The sequence below is a fragment of the Notothenia coriiceps genome, unplaced genomic scaffold (genome assembly GCF_000735185.1).
Source record: "Notothenia coriiceps isolate Sejong01 unplaced genomic scaffold, NC01 NC01_scaffold00020931, whole genome shotgun sequence".
Taxonomy (NCBI): Eukaryota; Metazoa; Chordata; class Actinopteri; order Perciformes; family Nototheniidae; genus Notothenia; species Notothenia coriiceps.
In genome coordinates, this window is record NW_011353632.1 from 116,711 (window position 1) to 137,459 (window position 20,749).

Sequence of the window (20,749 nt, forward strand, 5' to 3'; positions counted from 1 at the left end):
CCCCCCACATCAATGCCAGTCTGTCACTGGGCAATCGAGGCCTTGGTGCTGCACAGAGCGACTCTGAGTCATCTCTTGTGACAGTGGGCGACGGGCCACAGTGCTGAAAGGATTAATTTGAATGATTGTGGGCTTTTATGCAGCACAAAAAGGCCACAACAAAAAAATCCCTCTCAAAACCACATGTGAGAGTTTCAATGTTCAACATGTGCAGTGGGGGAGGTCAAAGTAAAAGTAGCGTGACCACAGTGTGGATATACACCGTTACAGCTTCTGTATTATAAATCTCACAAAAATATTTGCATCAAAATATACTCATTATGCAGACTGTCCCATTTCAGAATATAAATGACACTATTGAATTTTTATTATTGAGACAATAATGTGTTATATGTATATATATACTTTTGGGCAGCGTAATATAGTAATACATCATCATTTATTAGTTGATTTATATTTCATGTTCAATGATATATCTGAATCCCCAATTAATTAAAGAGGTCAGATAAATGTATTAGTAAAAAGTAGAGTGTGGTGGTGTTTGAGTATAATCAAAGGCAAACATTGAAATACTCAAGTGAATAAAAGTACCTTAAAACTGTACTCAAGTACCGTACTGGTAACTAGTTTCCAACACTGCACATAAAATTGTCTTGAATCACTGTCCTACCTGACCTTGTGCCATGTTTGTGTGTGTGTGTGTGTGTGTGTGTGTGTGTGTGTGTGTGTGTGTGTGTGTGTGTGTGTGTGCGTGTGTGTGTGCACGTGTGAGATGAGTAATTGAATGTGACCTGTTGCAGCTACCGAAAGATGTGGTTCACCCACTGTTCTCCGTTTTGCTTTCGGTAGCTGCAACAGGTCACATTCAATTACTCATCTCACACGTGCACACACACACGCACACACACACACACACACACACACACACACACACACACANCAGATGATTCAGCGACAGTGACCACGTGTTTTTTGTATCCGTTCCAGCAAACCACGGTTGAGGAGCAGAGTCGGATCGTGCATCTGGAGGAGAGCTGAGCCTCCAGGAGGGCGGGATGGAGAACCTGCAGGTGAAGCTCCGAGTCCGCTCCCAGCAGGAGGACGGCGACGAGGCCCCGGGGTCCGATGCCCGAGCCTCGTCCTGCGGAGTCAGCGGCCTCTGCGGGCCGCGAGCACAGCAGTGAGAGCAGCGAGCTGAGGGAGAAGCCGAGGCGGAGCTAGAGGAGAGGCGGCCGACGGTCGCTGAGCTTGAGGGGCCGAGTGGAGAACAAGAGGCCGGGAGCTGATGCGAGGTGAACGAAGGTCCAGGACGCAACAGGAGAACGTGGATATGAGGACACCTGGAAGCGTATCTGCCAACGCACACTGGATCAGAGAGCATGTGGGTATCAATCAGTCAGTCAGGATTAGGACTTTATTCGGGAGAAGGACCAAGGGATAGTTCCGGAAGGAAAGTTAAAGGAAAATATGAGACGCAATAGAGAGCTGGGAAAACTGAAGATCAGCAAAATGCATCAGGGCTAGGACTTTCATACCGTGCTCTATGACGTCAGTCTCATACGTTGGGAGCACCTGGAAAGGTACTTCTGTCACGCACAGAGTATCAGAGAGCTGTTGGACAATGGATTTTCATCCTGAAGACAATCTCAAATCTTCATTTATTATAGGCACATTTTAAACAACCCCGTGATCAACGTGCTGTACGGGGACAAATACAATATAGAATAACACAAATAGGAGTAAAATAATTAAAACAATATTCAAATTAAATAAAACAATCAACAATTAATTAATAAATTAAATTATTAAACGATAACTTAAAAACAAGATTAAATGCACCAATAACTACCAAAACAAATAAACCACAATAGACAAGATGGGGTTTTCAGCGTTTAAATACAATAATAAAACAAATTGACGATGGAAAGCTAGAAGCTGGAGATCTTTCCATGCTCTCTAAGTATAGTCTCATACGTTGTTGCAGCAGGCGAGGAGGGAGAAACTAACACCATTTGTTAAATTGATATGAAATCAAAAAAACAAATAAAACATTTTTGAACAACAAAAAAAAAGCCTCCAAAATATCATTTAAACACCAAGATACGATACGATAATACTTTAATGGGTCAAGTTGAAAATGGACTGCATAACAGAAGCTCCTGTGTAAACATCACAATGGACACGATATCAAGCAACAAATTACATGACGACACAAACAACAAACTTTATAATCATACGGCACGACACTGAGAGAAACCTGCTCAAAGAGCCTTCAGCAGCATCTGAATCTGATTCAGCTCTGTGAGTATCTTGAGGAGCACGACCTAATCTAATGATCCCCTTCCTTCCCTCTAAGGACAAATTTGACTTCTTGGTGGTCCATCACCAGCGCTCCCTGGAGGACCTGAAGGCCTCATCTGTCCGGGATCACCCCGCGCAGGAGGCCCGAGCAGGCCTCTCTGGAGAGCCTGAAGAGCGGAGCACCAGGCTGGATGGTGGATAACCTGACAGGCAACACACAAGATCGACAGCAGCCATCCGTTACAAGAAGCGACGAAGACTTCTGCACCCGCCTGACGGAGGCCAAAGAGCAGCTGGACACAGGGAGCCAGAGCTGGTCAGGAGCGAGGTGGGAGGCCAAGGGGCAGGAAGGCCCTGGAGGAGGCCGTGTGAGAGAAGCTGCAGAGGCGGAAGCGACGGGCTGCCGGAGGTGGGAGAAGATCCACATGGAGAAGGACAGGAACTCAGAGGAGCTGAGAGAGAGGGCTGGAGCTGTCGGAAGAAGAAGTTCATGAGCGGCTACCAGGCGCTGCAGAAGCGCCCAGCCGAGAGCCAGCAGGACATCCAGAAGCTGGAGGGAGCAGCTGAGGTACGGCCATCAGCGCAAGGCAACGCAGGACGACCGCTACACGCTCGCAACGATGCTAACGTGAGTAGCACAGGAGATAAGAGGAGATTTCTTTTGACTATCTGTTAGGGGCTGGATCAATTAATCGTATTTATCGCGATTACGATTATGGCTTGCAACGATTACTGAAAACAACGGGTAATCGAAATAAAACGATTCTTATTTTTATAACTTATTTTTTTTTTTTAAATACATTTTTTTTTTTTCCAGTTGAGTTATACTTAAAGTTCAGGCGTTCATCACCGTTAAAAACGATAACTGTTCACTTTTTTTTCTCAGATAAATGGATGTTTTAAAGTCAATGAATAATCGCATTTAATAATCGCAATTACAATTATTGACCCAAATAATCGAGATTATTATTTTTGCCATAATCGAGCAGCCCATGACTATCTGTTTTTGTGAATGTCTTATTTTTCTACATCTGTTCCGTCACTGGAAGAGAGATCCTCTCCCAGAGGTTTCTTCTAGTTTTTTCCCGCATGAAATTTGGGTTTCTTTGGCAGTTTGTCTGTTGTGAAGACTAAAGACAGACGTTGCTAATCCCCCCCCCATTTTATTTTTTTCATATTCTGTATTAAACTGTAAAGCCCAGCTGAGACTATAATGTTAAAACTTGTGATCACTGCAAAGCTGTATTCCAATACCTGCTTGATTGATTGATTGATTGATTTGATTGATTAACTAAGTGTCGGATACGCCTGTCACTTGCTTGCTTTAAGCTTTAATTTCTTTATCCTTCTTCACGGGTGAAGAGGATAACGCATTACAGAAGAGAGATGAGCTAAACCAGAAGTCGAAGGTATCAACGGTCCATTTATTTTCATCAAAAAAAACAAACCATGATAGAATTTAGTTTTTAATTTTACAAATACATGAATTTTATCTTCTGCTCCATTCCAATAATGTCTCGAGTTAAAGAACAAATATTTAAAACCCAGTTATGAGTCATATGAACCCCTATTACTGCTTTCAGGTGTGTGTAGGATACATGCTCTATTAGTTGATACAAAAGCGGAGAATCTTATTCTCGCCACTTACTTATTTTCTCACCAGGCAGATTGCGAGCAGGAAAGAAGGAGAAGAGTTCTATCTGTGGTTGAAATCGCTCGATAAGCGAAAAATGGCGCCCGCAGAAAGAAGTCCACCAAGCAGTTAAAGCAGAACTAATGTTAACTGTTGGCGTGACTGGGCCTTTCACACCGGAGTGAGTGGGTTCCCAGTATACGTTCCAATATTCTTGAAATGTTGCGTTCATCACCAAAAAGAATCCTGGGAAGCGGTGGATTAGTTCATCATAACCTTTTCTGCCCCTTTTTTGGTCCCTACGTAGTGTTACGGCCCAGGACCGTGGGAACCAGGCGCAGTATAAAATGGCACTCGCGCCCATTTTCCAGCTCCCAAGAACTGGTTGTCCATTAGTTACAGATAAAAGTCGTTGGTATAATGAATTACCGAAAATTAGAGGTTTATTGAGGTTATGTTTTTGCTATATAATTCTTCAAAACCAAAGATAAACCTTTTACCACAAAAATCTTACCTAACAAATGAGAAATTTGAATTACGAAAAATCTTACCTTTACTTCATATGTCTAATAACGGGAGAAAACGTTATCCAAAAGAAAAGAGTGACTCCTGAAAAAAGAAGGCGCACAGACAGGTTTAAGTCGCTTTCTAACACAGTCAGCAGGCAAAAAGGATGATCCGAGGGCAACAGTTAACTAAGCACCTTTTTAGCTATATTATATCGGACTCATGCAAGCTAATGTTGTGTGGTGAGATGGATTGAAATGTCTGTTAGAGATTTGCTGATTTTTCCGAGGATATTCTGCATGGCTGCATCTTAAATGCTCCTTCTCTTCTTCTCAGTTGTGGACTCAATTCAGCATGGTTGTAAGTATGCTAATTCATGTCTAACTTGGTGCACTCATTCGCTTATCACACACACATCTGATCACTCTTTCATTGTACATTATAGGAGGAGGGCAAATGCACACCACAAATGACCTTTACGCCCAGGGTCGTTACACCCTGAGAGCAGTTACTTTCATGGGAGAAAAAGGTCCTATTTCGATTTGCTGGCGGCGGTAATTACAACCACGCCCCGTAAAACTCGTGTATATGTTTTTGAAGCCCGCCATTGTATTTGCTGGCATTAGCTATTTATTAGCATAGCTTCTATTGCTACCAACGTGAGAGGAGTACCCTCACTTATTCTTATATTCTTCTATATATTTTATTATATCTATGTTGTTGTCTGTATGTATTGGAGGAACGTGTCGGCTTCGGAGATGTTACTCGGAAGGCTTCAGTAGAGCTGCTGGGAGTCCCAGCAGCTTCTACTGAAGCAGTCCCCAACTTCCGGGACTTTCGGCCGGGACTTCGGGCTTTGTGCCAGTATACCAGTGAGCGAGCTGTCAGGGTCCCTTAGGCCCTCTGTGAGGGGCCCTAAGATATTCTCAAAATAATATTTAAAAACATACAAAAATATAATATCTTTCTTTTTTCTTTTTCTTTAAATATTTTTAATAAATTTTTAGTTATATTTTCATGTTTTACAAAATACCTTGATTTAAATTGTATTTAAAATAAACTTTCCAAATAAAAAATCCTTCGAATCTTGCTTTCAGTTTTCTGTTTGGAATGTGAAGGGTTTTAATTAAAGAAGGCTCATCTCGATGAGAGAGGAGCTGTTGGACGTCCAGCGCGTTCCAGCTATGAATTCACAGAGGGCCATGCTATATGTATGAACGAGAGTTAATGGTGAAATGGACAGTACTATATTTGACCATCATATCTTCCCTCTATAATGGGAGGGTGTTTTATTATTCGCGGAATTATGGAAAAGTTCCCCCGCGTGAAACTTTCTTGTTCCATAGCAACTATCCATTTCTTCTGTCTTAATTCAGCGTAAACTCGCCTTCAAAATAAAGCTTATGCCAAATGAACCTTAAGACAATACTGACCGAAGTATACAAACACAATGTCAGTATCTTTTCAATTTCAAAAGAACACAAATAGTGTATTTACAGGTGTGTTGTTTTGTGTGGTAGAGGTCGACTTTCATTGATGCGTTTTGCACCCCGGGCCGTTGTTTGATCTTACGCTGTTTGTTCGTTCTTTTGTCTTACATAACTCGAGGAAGAGGTGGCTCAGAGTTGGTTCCTAGGTATAAAAGTCACGGCTCGCCACTGCAGTATACGCCGTGAAGTTGTTGCGGCCTGCGGAGCCCAGCAGAAGAAGAAGAGGACGTCAGCGGCTCATTTGCCTAATCCACCCCAGGAACTTATCGGTGTGTAACGCGATCTGTCTCTTAGTTAATGAGAACTAAAGAGTTCTGCATGAACTAAGTACTGGGAACTAGTACGGCAAAGTACTTGGTGTGAAACGGCTAAATATAGAAACTGAAAGCCTTATGGCGGCGTTGATTTGCCTTAGAGCTGTGTCAGTCATCTAATTTGTGGTTTCTTTGAACATGTATCCTCAAAACACACTGACTGTTGTTTTGTCTTACTCAGAAACGAGGAGAAGGCTTGATGGTAAAATCTGTGTGAGAAAGATGGTGACGACCCTCACTTCCCAGGTGGATTGCTTTCATTAATCTCCTAGTTTCGGAGTATTAGATTGTTTCATTTTCCAAAGAGAAGAAAGAAATCATGCAATCTGTAATCTCTTATAGAGAGCTTCTTTATGTTCACACACACATAGCATTTGATTTTACACAGGAGCAAGATAGTTTTGGTGTTGCGTGTAGGATGTTCCCCACCATGTTCTCTACATAGGGAGGAAACTGATCTTGGAATTGTTTCAGTCTCTTTTTTATTATGATAGTCTTTATAACTCGTTGGTCGGCAGTGGTCAGTCGAGTAGGGGCTTGGCTGTGACCCTCTCCTCTTTTCCCCCCCACTCATGCTCCCCGGTGCTTGTTATTAGTGCTGCCCACCTGTCCTAGTAGGACTCCTGGTCTGACTCAGGGTCTGGTACCAGACCCCTGTTACTAGACTCTTTGGTGTTTTAGACTCTTGGTTGTTGACTCTTGTGTGTTGTGGACTCCTGAGTACTAGGACCTGGTACTAGCACTCCTGATACTAGAATCCTGGTGTTTCACTTGTATCTAGACTCCTGTCTGCTTTGACTCCTGGTATCTACGACTCCTGGTGGTTGGACCTCCTGGTACTGACTCGTGGTTTAGACTCCTGGTTCTAGATCCTGGTTGCTAGACTTCCTGATACTCGACTCCTGGGTCTGACTCCTGTATAGACCCCTGGGTTGCTAGACTCTCTGTATATAGTACTCCTGGTGCTTAGGACTCTCTGTTGTTTGTAGGTGGCTACTAGGAATTTCTTTGTTGTTGTTTCCCTGGTACTAGACTCCTGCTGGCTAGACTCCTGGTACTTAGACTCCTGGGGGGTGTTTACTCCTGTGTCTGAGCGCGAGTCCTGGTTCTAGACTTCCCTGGTGTCTATTTGATTTCCTGTTCTTATGACTCTAAGGTACTAGTATCTTCCTTTTGTGTGCTATGTTCTCCTGGTACTAGGCTCCTGTGTTTCTAGACTCCTGTGTGTGACGCTCTGGTGTCTAGACTCCTGGGTAGACCCTGTGTGCTAGATGTGTTAACAGCAGAGAACACATGCACTGTTGATGCTCTGCATGTGAAGACCATTAAATTGTAGGGTTTCATCCCTTCGCCATTATATTTCTATCTCTGTGGTTGGTTGTGATGTCTGTGTTCGTTTAGAGTGTTTGTTCCTTTTGTTGTGTGCTTGTTTCGCTCTGTTCGTCTTTTGGTTCTTTTGAAGTTGTTTTTGTTTCTTGTGTATGTCTTTTCTCAGCTTGTTTGTTGTAGCGTTTTGATGTTTCTTTTGTGTCCATTAGCACTCTCATGGTTGGTACATGTCTTTTTGTTTTCCGTTCAGTAATCTTTCAATGGCTGCAGGGGGAATTGTAGTGTTTTTCCATTAAATGACGCTATTGGTTGAACCATTCCTGGCTTGTCTTTTATTGGAGGATGTCTTTTATTTCGTTACTGATGTATATTTAGATTAAAGAGGCATTTTAGGGTGTCACATCCTTGTAGTTCTCAGGTGCAGTGCCCTGTGTTTATTGATGTCAGTTCGCTTCATTCTTTGATCAGCGCTGAGAAATCGTCAAAAGGCTGGTCTTTGAAAACTCCCATCACTTGCAAAGGAACCCAAAACACTCTTCGTGTGCCGTGATAATCACATGACACCACTTGAAGAACAGACTGGAATTTTTAACAGCAAGAAGGAAGGACACAAAGCGGAGCGGAGGATTATTCAGTTATGGGCCACAACGGTACAGTGACGTCGCGGTCTTTTTTATCTTGTGTTGAAGGAATAGAAGGGGATACCAGACAATATTAAAAAAGAGAAATCAACACAAATGACAGTCGCTAATTTTAGGCGCTTTCACCACCCAGTACTTTTCCCACCAAAGGTTCGGATCAGAACTTAGTTCATGAGGAAACTTCTTTAGTTCTCATGAACTAAGTACAGATCGCGTTTCTACCGGAATAAGTTCCTGGGGGGTGGATTGGCAATGTAGCACTGACGGCACTTCTTTTTCTTCTGCTTTGGGTTTACTGGCAGGTCGTAAACAACATCCGGCTATACTGCACACCCGAAGTCCCCGGAGTTTGGGGACTGCCTTCCGTAGAAGCTGCTGGGGACTCCCAGCAGCGTTCTACGAAGCCCAGTCCTCCAACTACTTGAAGCTTCCGAGTTAAAATCTCCCGGAACGCGACAGCACTCCTCATCCTCCACCGCTCCCATGTTTTGTTTTGTGTTGCCATAAGTTTTAGTCTCTTGTTTGTGCGCTTTTGTGCTATTTCTAATATGCTAATGTCATGTATATTATATTTGCTTTGTGTCAAATATCGTTTTTGGGAGTTACGGTCCTGTGGTTTGCAATTTTTGCTCTCATGTGTATTATCAGACTTAGGAACCTTTTCTTCCCATGAAGTCCGCTGCTCTCTAGCGGGGACGGAAAATGGGGTGAAAAGGTTTGATGCAACTCATTCAGTTCCGGGTTGCTTTAGGTGGAACGCGACATTCCGGAACTAAAGTGGGAAAAGTACTGTGAGACGCGCCTAAAGTGCGGAGACCCGATACTATTACCTGAAGCCTTATTACTTCAGGGTAACATATATTTTTGCACAGAAAGATGCTTCACTATGCATTGTTGCTGTTAACATTTTGTTCCTAATTTCGGCTTTTAATAAAGTCAATCCTATTCTCTAATCTGAGGTATTATGTAATATATACATTATGTCTATGACTACAATAGTTGTTTTAACAATTTATAAAGGTGTTTTAAATGAATTCTAATAACGGCATTATCATAACATATTGCTGGAATATACGGAAGCTGACAACTCATCTTAAAGGGGACCTATCATGCAAAATGCACTTGTTGATGTCTTTTATACATAAAGATGTGTCCCCGGTGTGTCAGGGAACTCACGCAGCGTCAGCAAATAAAACCCTCTCTCTTTTCCTCCGTGCCCACATCTCTAAAAACGGGGGGGAAACGGAGCTGATCCAGATTTGCGTCCGATATGACGTAATATTGGATGCAAATCTGGATCAGCTCCGTCTAAAATGCATGATCCGTTTGGTATTTTGAGCAAAACACATCAGACATATTTTGATATATTTGTATCTGAGAGCCAAAATATATGCCTAAAAATAGCATGATAGGAGACCTTTAAATTCAAATGTTCTCCTCCTTCTTATTTCCCTTCCTTTAGCTCTGGAGGGGAAGGTGCGCTCCGGAGAGAAGAAAGCTGAGGCTCTGGCGAGGGAGAATGTGCGCGTGGAGTCGGAGCTGGAGTCCATGACCAAGAAGTCCCATGATGCATCTGGCCAGCTGGTCAATATCAGCCAGGAGCTGCTGAAGAAAGAGAGGTACGCAGACAGCGCTGCATTGATTTTACAATCTCCTCAGCACTTACTGCCAGAGAGAAAGGATCCTCGCAGACATGACGCACTGAAGTACAACATGTTATTAATTTGATAATGGACGGATACTTGGAGCCCACAGGCCATGTATTGATTTTAATCCACATATCTTCAGCTTTATTTTTATCACGCTATTTCATTTTGTAATGTTTCATCTGGATACTGCCAATGTTGCAGTTATAACAACGCCCTGCGGAGCAATCAGGCCCCGCTTTGTTGTTTTATTTCCTTTAGATTGTTCTTTTAAAAGTATCAGCCTTTGTTGTCGGCTTTCTGTCTTTTGTTGTTGTTGTTTTTATGCTTTTCCTCTATTGGGAATGACGTTAAAGCAGCAATTCACTTCACACACTCATATTGTTATATAAGTTTACAGAAAGATACATCCTTTCTGATGTTCCAATATAATTTGCACTCGTACTTCTATTGGCTATCGCTCCAACACATTGTATGTGATAGGCTAAGGGGCGGGACAAGTGGTTGACCAATCACAAACAAGTCGGCAAGCTAACCAATCAGAGCAGACTGGGCTCTGGTTTCAGACAGAGGGTGAAAAGAGGTGCTTGGATGGCAAATAAGCATTTGTTTTGCATGTGTGGAGGTTGAATGTAAAAGCCAAATTAAAAGTAATTTATGTTCCCTATATGGCCACTAATTCTGTATGAATCTTACACCAGGGGTTAAATATAATTTCAATTTCCAGCACGGATATTAATGAGGAAGCAGGGAGAAAAAGACTTTCCTTTATAACTTAAAAACACAAGGGAAATGCGTTCTGTGTTCAAGCTTTGCATTAAAACAAAACATAATCAAATGTTCTGTAAAAGGAACATATTAGGCAATAGTTTCACAACGCCAGAAGCTTATAATGAATATTCTGCTTCCACTGTTCATGTGGGATTACTTATTAATAGCACCTCTAAGGGCCCTTAACAGCCTTATAATATAATACTAAAGTCATATTAGAAAAACATATTGAAACACCCTGGGCTATAATGTAGGCCTTAATGTTTTAGAATACTAAAACATATCATTAGTTACTTCAGGAGTTTGTTATTGAACCTATCATATCAATGTTAGAAAATTCCATACAATAACTTAAAACTTTTTTATTGAGACTTGATTCAAAATTGATGCCTGTAGTCATACTAGAAATTGAATGGTAACTCCCTGCCATTAGTGTCCTGGTGAATTGTTTAACCAAGCGTTGTCTCTGCATCTGAAAAGTCAAGAGCCGCTTTCACACCAAGTACTTTGCCGTACTTAGCTCCCAGCACTTAGTACCCCAATGGAACTAAAGAGCCGACCGCGTTCACACCGGAATAAGTCCCTGAGGGAGGATTAGGCAAATGAAGCCGCTGACGTCACTTCTTCTTCTTCTGCTTTGGGTTTACTGGCAGGCCGCAAACAACTTCACGCGTATACTGCCACCCGAAGTCCCCGGCCGGAAGTCCCCGGAGTTGGGGACTGGCTACTGAAGCCTTCCGAGTAAATCGCCAGAACGCCGACACCTCCTCATCTCCACCGCTCCCATGTTTTCTTTTGTGTTGCCATAAGTTAGTCTCTCTGCGTTTGTGCGCTGGGCTAATGCTAATAATGCTAATGCGAGGATAATAAAATGGCGGCTTCACAAAACCTTTTGGGAGTTTTACGGGGCGTGGTTTGCATTCCGCCCAGCCAATCAGACATAGGAACCTTTTTCTCCCACGAAAGTCCCTGCTCTCTAGCAGGGACGGAAAAGGGGGTAAAAAAGGTTCTGATTAAGTAATTTTAGTTCCGGCTCTTTTTGGTGTAAACGCGACATTTCAGAACTACAGGACTGTCTCAGAAAATTANAGAACAGTGGGTGAACCACATCACCAAAAAGTCAACATGTAGCCTCTCCAATGTTTATGTCTGCACTCTCTCCTTGCCTGTATCCCGGCAACACTTTCCACAACACACACACACACACACACACACACACACACACACACACACACACACACACACACACACACACACACACACACACACACACACACCATCACCACACAGTCACACACAATTGTTTTTGCCGAACATGTTTCCCCCCAATGTGCTGCGAACCCTTTTATCTAAATAAAGAAATACTATGTTATTCTTTCACCATCACAATCAGCAGTGCTTTTGTTTATTTGACTACCTATTCTTTTAATGTTATTATTTACTAAGTTACTAGTACAAAAGTCTAGTCAGTTAAATCTATTTCGTTTGTGTCCATTTGAAAAGTATTTTTTATCATGCTTTATAATAATCTAAGGACAAGCGGCATTAACGCAAACAAAACACAATGTTCACAAGAACTAAACATATGGCGTAAATTCAAAGACTGTACGCAGCATGTGAGAACACAACTCAGAGATTATTTTCAAGCAGTTACATCAGAATTCAGCAATCAGAAATGCCAGAAACAGGTTTATTGCCAGGTAGGTTCGCACATACTAGGAATTTGACTTGATGTCATGGTGCATACATAAAATATAAAAAACAAGAAATCTAATATAAAACGCAAATTATTTTACACCGTAATAAAATAAAATACAGTTAAATAGCAATACAAATTAAATAAAGCAGTAATTTACATGGAAATAGAGTGATATGAATGAATTTTAGAATATAAACTATTAATGTGAAATAAGAATATGTGCATCTAGGAGTATGAACATTAATGTAATGCATATAGTCTATGATGATGTGGCAGAGGTAAAGTGTCAGTGGGGGGGCCGGGCCTTGTTTTTACATAAATATGCTACAGAAGTATACATATACAAGTATCACAAAGTCCATGAGGAAATCCTTAGTCACGTTACAGTTGACACTGAAGTTACAAATAAATGTCTACAGGGAGAGAAGTGAAAATAAATGTAAATATTTGGAGTAAATACAATATTATCTAATTTTATAATCAAAAAATGTTAGCTTTCCATCTTTCATTATTGCAGTTCAGAATATTTAGTTTATTCCAATATTTAGAAGTGTTCCACCACTTTATTCTTCTTCAAAAATCATTTTTTACATGTGGGATATTACTTATTAGTTAAACCCCCCTTTCCGTTGACATTGCAGTAAACTATAAGGTAGATCACCAAACTGAAATGTTGCAGAAGAACTCGCAACATATTGAAAGCCTATGTGTACTTTTTATTCCCATACAAATAAACATATCTGTAATTTACGTACTTGTGTGACTTTTTAAATAAACTCTATCTAGTTCTGTCTGTATAAAAACGAATGCGTCATTTTAAACAGTGAGTTTTCATTTTCACATTGGAGGCCTGACACACTTTGGCTGCCCCTTGTGGTGGATTACTTTAACTGAATTGGGTGATTAGTTCTGTTATATTATTGTAAATAAGAGAGACAGCTGTGTGGGAGGATTTGTATTACACGTTGTGCACCTTAATCCAACGGAAAAGAAGGCAGCACATAAACACATTCCTTAAAGTTAAGTCACTCATTCTGCTTTTGTAACCTAGTCCTGGAAAAACATCCGGGGATGAGGCATAACATCTGATCAAACATTATGTTTATTTCTGAGAAACTGAGCGCATGGCCCTTATAAATCAAACACTCTGACGACGTGATGATGATCAAACCCACGTTTCTTTTCTCAGGGACTATTGTGACTCAATCCCACTTCAAAACTATTTAAAGTCTGCAATGTCCTACAATATGTTTCATACAATGTGTCGCTATCAGGAATCATATAAGAGATTCTTTGTCACAGTAACACAGATGCAATAAAATCAGCCAGTTTGCAGTTTCATGTATACTTTTTCATAACAGGTTATCAATGTTCTTTAAAAAAAAGTGATTTTATGTTTTCAAAAAACCTTGAGAGTCCTTTGGGTTGTTATATTAGTGATAAAGATATTTTGCTGTAAACAAGTATTTGTCAAACTAACATTATAAATTGATGCATAATAATGTAAATATTCAAATAAATCCATGACCTTGTCTCTTATTCGACACTTTGTCATGTCTGATACTGCAGCAGCATCTAGTGGTGGTTCACTGACTGTCTCCTGACAATAATAACTCAAACCACTGTGTTCGTGGTGCTGTGACTGTCAGTGGTGGAGGGAATACAATGGTAAATGTACCCTCATTACAGTTAAATATCCTGCATTGAGAACGGGGTCAAAATAAAATATGTATATATAAGTATTACCAGAAAGAAAATTCGGACTCTTTTGGAATACAGTCTTTTGCTTCCCAGACAATGTTGTCACAAGCAGAGTGAAGCTAACCTTCAACTTTAAATTCCCAGCAGACAGAGGCAGAAGAATACAATCTGAACATGAGGTATTTTATCCACAGACAAAACACAGTGTGTTGAAGGACACCATACACGGGTAGCAATTCAGTATGAAGAACAACCTTTATCTGTACTTCATTTAGTATCTCTCAGCCTTTGAGGTAGGAGAGCTGCAATGGCAAATGTGAATTTATGTACATTATTCTAAAAAGGAAGTTGCACTCTGTGTATTCATGTTTATATATCATTAGGAGGAACATTTATACTAGTCAAGTATGTAAAACAAATAATCACAAAAGAGTCCTAGTATAGTAGCCTATGCCATGACAAATATCAATTTTTTTAGGATTAGAAAATACTTCACATTAGAAAATACAAGATTATGTTGTGAAAGAAGCATTCACAGCCGACGATTGATATGACTGCACATACTCCCTTGATCCTCCTTAGCAACGGTCATGTTATTGAGTTAGAGAGTATTCACAATCTCCGAAATGTAAATTGACCAATCGGAATCGAGTATTCGACTAAGCCCTATAATAAAGTATAATAAGATGCACTGATGTAAACTGAGCAGAGAGCGGCACACTTGCAACCTGAGACCTGCCTGCCTGACACACACTGACCTCAGGTGGCTGTCGCTTAGCGGGACGTCGCGCTGCATTCAGGGGCGCGGCAGTGTGTTCACCACCAAGCCAGCCTGTGTCAACCAAAACACAAAACAGCTGTACCCAGTGGTGTGTATTATGTTTTATTAAAGCATTTCCATATACAAAACATAATCCACATAAATTACATTTCATACATACAACTGTAAATAAAGATGTGTAACATACATGTACTGTAAAATCTTTTTAAATAATCTGATATTCAAACAACTGCTTTCAAATGTACATTCTGCTCTTTCCTGTGGGCTCAAACACAACACTTCGACCTTGTCCTTAGTGTTTAACTGGAGAGTATCAGGAGAGTGTTTCTGCTTTCAACAAAGCTGTCATATATAAATCAAACCGTCACCCAAACTGAAAATTCTTAATAAATGATATAATGCAAGATGAACCCTAAACAAGCATCCCTTTAACCCATAAAGCTTGGAAAAAAAGCTACAAAACTCTCATTTAACTTAGGGTTGTATTATATATGTATATATATGAACCGTAATTCACCTAATTACCATCAAGACAATACACCTGTAGTGCACATGCATGTCCTCCTTTCAGTACATAAGTGTGTAGTCGGTCAATATTTGTAGGACTATTTTATTACTCTGTGTTTTAGCATATTGAAAACATAGCTCAGTGTTTCCCAACCTTTTTGGCTCGTGACACTTTGAAATAAAGTCTGTTTGATTATTCTTTGCTTTTCATTTGAAGAGATTAAAAGGAGGTATCCAGTATCTATTTAAATTGATAACATTGTGTGTAACTGAATCATTGTTTCTCTTCCCGATAACCATCTTTTCCCCACAAGATGTTCACTAGAGTGCCAATATGGAAGAAAGCACTTTAAAGCTTAACGTCAGCAATTTAAAGTTGGAGTCAGTGACACTTTTTCTCAAATTCAGTCGATATCTTGTTACGATCTGCTAGCTTTCAGTTCTGTTTACGCACTGAAAAATGAATCTGTGGTTCATACACAGGTCTGTAAATGGGAAACAAACAATGTAGCTCAGAGCAACAACAACACTAATCCAGCCAATCAGCAACAGGGGGCGTGAAAAGGTCAAGGATGTAAATCTGGCACATGCCAACAGCACTGAGGGGGGTGCATTTGTTTGGGTGAGGAGATCAAATATCAATAACATTTTTTGGAGTCAATCTTTCAAATACTTAAGTGTAAATGCAGAACACGTGCATGTTAAGCAGATACAGGGGCAGAGAAATATTGTGAGTGAGTTGGAAATAACACCTGAGAAAGAGTGTTGGTGTTACAATGGCACAGCCCAGTTTGAGTCCATATCAGAGAATCAGGTTGAGTCAGTGCTGCATCGAGTCCCAACCCTTATGCTCTTTGGAAGATCTACAATTTCAACCCGAGTCTTTCAGCGAACGAGGAGGTCGAGTCTTTTGGCACAAAAGTCAGTTTGTAACAGCGTCTTATCAGCCACGCAGAGAGGTGTGTATGCAAGGGTTGCCAGAGGATGTTGGGAGCATAAATAGCGTCATATAATTGACTTCCATCCAACAAAGATCTTCACGAGGAACTGGATCTTCTGTAGTACTGCATACAAATATACAAGGTATTTACTTAAATAGAGTTAAAACAATTCAGCTGGACAGATATTTTCTCATTATGCCCTGTTTGTCCACAGTGGGCTTATGTGTACAAGTACACAGTTACACAAATGTGCGTTATCTGCAGTGAAACACCGGTGGAGGTACAGCTCAGGACTGCCCGTCTTGTCTCTGGGCTCCGATCACATGAGGGTTGAACTGAGAGATGATAATGGTGATGTCATCGCGGTACATGCGAGCCAGCTCCTCGGGCAGCGACAGCATTTTCGACAGTCTCTCGTGGTCAACCGTGCCGAATTCGTTGTTTCCCACCGAGTGGCGTATCAGGTGGGTCGCTGAGTTCTGATCCTCGAAAGCCGAAGACTCGCGAGCCTTTCTCTCGTCAAGCAGCTCCTGCATCTGTCCCAGGGAGACCTTGAAGCCCCCCACTTTGAGGGGCTGACGCTGGGAAACCCCTGTTATATACTCCCCCACAATACGAACCACTTCCTGTCTGTGGAGCGTCTCCCAGAGGCCGTCGGAGCCAATCACCTGCAGGGATAGAAACAAGAGGAATCAGAAAACACACGATTGTAACATCAGATAAGCTAAGTTACTCACATACGTTGTCATGCCTTGAGTTAGAACAGTAAATTAGCTTCATTTCAGAATATCTTTATTAACCAATTTCACTAATAGTGCGACTAGAAATTAATGTTGTTCAGAAAAGGAATTCCCTTGAATGTTTTTATACAATTTGTGGAAAAGTCGTCTCCTCAGAGCACCTTTTAATGGGGTATCTACGTTTAAAATGTGTGGGAAAAGTTGAACAAATAGTAATAAAGTCTGAATTTAAGGGTAGGAATCTCCTTTAGGAAAAGTTACTGCCATTACTTTTTGAAACAAACACAGGGCGGATTTGTCTCCTCTCACCATGAAGCGGTCCTGTGGCCGCAGTTTGTGGTGCGTGATCTCCGGCTCGGCGGTCAGGTAGGGGGGGGTGTGGTAGTTTGGAGGGATAAACTTGCAGTGCTCGTTTTCATGGAGCTGATCGGGCCCGGACTCCAACACACACTTCTGCAGCTCAATACTCCACTTGAACTTCACATCTCCAAAAGCACGCAGCGGCATGAGCAGGCCGAGCAACCGGTCCTGATAAAGAGGCCGACAGAAAGAGGGGGGGGGGGTTTTAATAAATGCTGCAACAACAACCACATAAAGCACATTGGTGGAGGTATTACCTGTCGTATAACTGTCTTCTTCTCTGAAGGGGGGTGTTCAGCTCGTATCCGGGCCACCTCTTCCTCATTCTGGGCGCTGTGGTCGTTAGAGAGTGTGTGAGCGGTGAACGAACCGTCCTCCTCCTGCACCCCCAACACTGCCCGAGCGTCTCCTGAGTTGGCAATGTACCTTTAAAAACAGTAAGGAACAGCTTAGTTACAACATATATTTAGCTAATGACATTGACAGAAACATGTGGAAGTGTTTGTCCTCCTTACAGGTCTGATCCATCGATGTGAGCCACGCAGGCCGTTGCTCCAGAAAAGGCAACCCTCAGAACCCAGTAGTTCAGGAAAGCGTTGGGGTCTCCAACCTGCGGGGCAGAGAGACAATGTGAGGCTGAAGACAGGATAGGGTACATAGTTTAAATCTCTTTAATCCATAAAAGTTTACATTTGGATGCCTAGAATTTATTTGTACTGCTGCCATGGTGCAAGAGTGATATTCAATATGCATCTTGAAAGTGTGAAGTATTTAGGGGAATGGAATAAGATATTTGGAAATTATGTTTTAACTTGTGTAAAATCACCAAAAACTAAGAATGACTTTGTTACTTTAGAACAGGGGTATCAAACTCAATTTCATCACGGGCCACATTAGCATTATGGTTGCACTCAAAGGGCCTGTTTTAACTTTAAGACTATATAATTAACATATATAAATATATAATATATAAAAATTATGTATTATATTACATAATTGAAAGTTTCTTCATTGCGCCTGTCACAAAATGAGAGGCATTGTGGGACATGTAGTTTATGGGTAACGTGCTTCTGTAAAGCGGCATGTAACTGTATAATAAATGTGTTATATTCATTGCAAGCTCTTGCGGGCCGGGTAGGATTTGGCCCGCAGCTGGCTTTGAGTTTGCTGCGGCCAGGGGTGCGACGGTACTAAGAGGGGTGAAGGGAGATAAGGTAGGGGTGTTCTAGTTGATGGTCTCCGCAAAGTGAAGCTTATTGCGATAATGGTGGAAGAAGAAAGAATGTAGAGAAATGAATAGTACATGGTAGAGACAATACCTATAAAAAGTAGGAGAGTGGTTATAAACAAGGAAGGTAGATGAAAGATTAACATTAGGGTAGAGGAGAGAGAAAATAGTCTCCGTTCGATGGTCATGTGTCTCTTGTTCGACTTCCGTAGTTCGCGTTGCTTATCAATGGCACGGATTCGCACAGGCAGCTCCGTGGTGTTTGTCGACACAGGAAGTTGTTGTTATACATGTTAGGTGTCTGTGAGAGGGAGCTGTGGGAGTAACTGCACTCATATGTTGGGTGGGTGTTTACAAGTGAGACACCCTCGTCGATTGCAAACATCTGTGAGGCACACCAGATGATAACACACACACGACGACACCACACACACCACACACCCACACACACACGGGAGGATGCGGCTACCACCGGGAACCAGTCAGGGAGAGTTGTAATCGAAAGTCACGAGGATTTACTTCCGTGCACCTGGCCAGTGGAGCGACGTACAAAGGAGAAGGGGAGCAGTAGAAAAAGGGTTGTTAGGACACGTTGTCTCACCACAACACGTGTACAGGAAAATGGTTCACGAAAACGTACGATACGACCACTAATGACGTTAATAAAACACATGAACATAAATACCCAAAATAACACTACCCGTGTTTATTGGTTTTATCGTATGTTGGTTTGACTTTTGCTTTACGTTGATACGTTACAACAAATGCGCCGCCTCCGATTAAACACTCTAACTTTCCTTTGTCTTTCTACATTTTGCTACACAGGCCGTGCTGAAATTTGTAAGGGACTATTTCTCCGGCTGTCTTTCTCCCCCCCCCCCAAAATTATTTACGACGTTGTTGTTGGTGTATTTCGTGTAACCACCTCCATAATGGACAGCATATTGACAGAAGAAGAGACTTCCCCCCACAAGTCGAGCATAGGCCCGGTGGAGAAGGAGTAAGACCCGCGACACCAGCAATCTCTCACACACTCGCCACTTGCTTGGCAGGAGGAGGACGTGGGGGTTGTGACGGGCTCGCAGAGGACTCAACCGTTACATGGAAATTTTTGTCATTCCTTGTCGAATCAATGTTGTATATAAATCGATTACTGTAACTGTCTTTGTACACCTTCACAAACAGGAGGAATGTCCAGACTAGGTAGCTACACTCGGTGCGTCCGGCAACGAGGTCTTTTCCGTTGGGAGTCTTGGGTCATCAAGTCCTTTCGCAACCCCAGAGGTTGGACGCCCCGTCTCTCTGTTACACTCCGACTTCTGTCCTATCCCATGTATCAAATTTAGAGAAATTAGGTATTTTCAAATGTAAACCTACGGATCTTAAATAAACATGACGACGGTACCACGTTCTCACTATAAGTTATACGTAGAACTTTCACACTTCATAAATCCCCTTACCTTATTCTATAAACCTTTAATACAAAATTGAACACATTTTAGTGGTTTTTGATTCTTACTGAAACAATGAAATCTTGTCCCCATAGTTTGAGTTAAAGTAGTGCCCGGTGTAATCGTAATACCAACGTGAGTTTCCCGGACAAAATTGAAATTCTGATATATTAATTGTATATATTTATATATTATATATTTTTAATACATAATATAATGTATTAACTTTCAAAGAAGTAACGCGGACAGTGTTTTACTCTCCGTAACACCCTGTACATCAAATACCCATTGCACGAAGACATTTCGCCGTACATTGACATATTATTTACACAATATAAGTAACGTTCGAGAACGCCCGGCCCATCCTAAACCGGGCGTCGACCGAAACTCAAACAACAGAACACGCAAACTGAACCAAGCTGTGATGACATGCGGACTATGAACTAGAGCTATGGATAGAGACCAGAAAACATTCGCAATATCGGTTGTGGTGGTGGTTGTGACCGGGCAATAAAACGATTATCACGGCAATAGACAAGAGGCTGGAAAGAAAGACACACCAATTATGTATAATGAGAGTAAAAGAGTCGGGCCCGGCTCGCAAGGTCTGTGTGTGCTCCGCTACGACTTGCGAAAGTTCTCCGAGCCTTGGTTGCTGTAAAAGGGACCTCCGAGTCCATCTTTGAGAGTCGACAGATTTGCACATTGC

The 20,749-nt window shown here is 41.6% G+C and overlaps 2 protein-coding genes across 2 annotated transcripts in view; one reads left to right on the forward strand and one right to left on the reverse strand.

The window, feature by feature from the left end:
- LOC104952994 (CAP-Gly domain-containing linker protein 2-like) overlaps positions 1 to 6,509 on the forward strand; it is a 50,417-nt gene extending 43,908 nt beyond the window's left edge. Inside the window, exon 4 of the mRNA XM_010779910.1 lies at positions 6,427 to 6,509. Coding sequence (XP_010778212.1) covers positions 6,427 to 6,509 — 83 coding nt within the window. The remainder of the gene's footprint in view (positions 1 to 6,426) is intronic.
- Positions 6,510 to 14,916: 8,407 nt separating this feature from the next.
- Positions 14,917 to 20,749, reverse strand: part of pdp1 (pyruvate dehydrogenase phosphatase catalytic subunit 1) — a 6,764-nt gene continuing 931 nt past the window's right edge. Inside the window, exons 2-6 of the mRNA XM_010779911.1 lie at positions 18,665 to 18,680; positions 17,877 to 17,971; positions 17,619 to 17,787; positions 17,311 to 17,529; positions 14,917 to 16,929 (exon numbers count right to left, since the gene is read on the reverse strand). Of these exons, the coding sequence (XP_010778213.1) occupies positions 16,549 to 16,929; positions 17,311 to 17,529; positions 17,619 to 17,787; positions 17,877 to 17,971; positions 18,665 to 18,680 (880 nt within the window). The 3' untranslated portion in view covers positions 14,917 to 16,548. The remainder of the gene's footprint in view (positions 16,930 to 17,310; positions 17,530 to 17,618; positions 17,788 to 17,876; positions 17,972 to 18,664; positions 18,681 to 20,749) is intronic.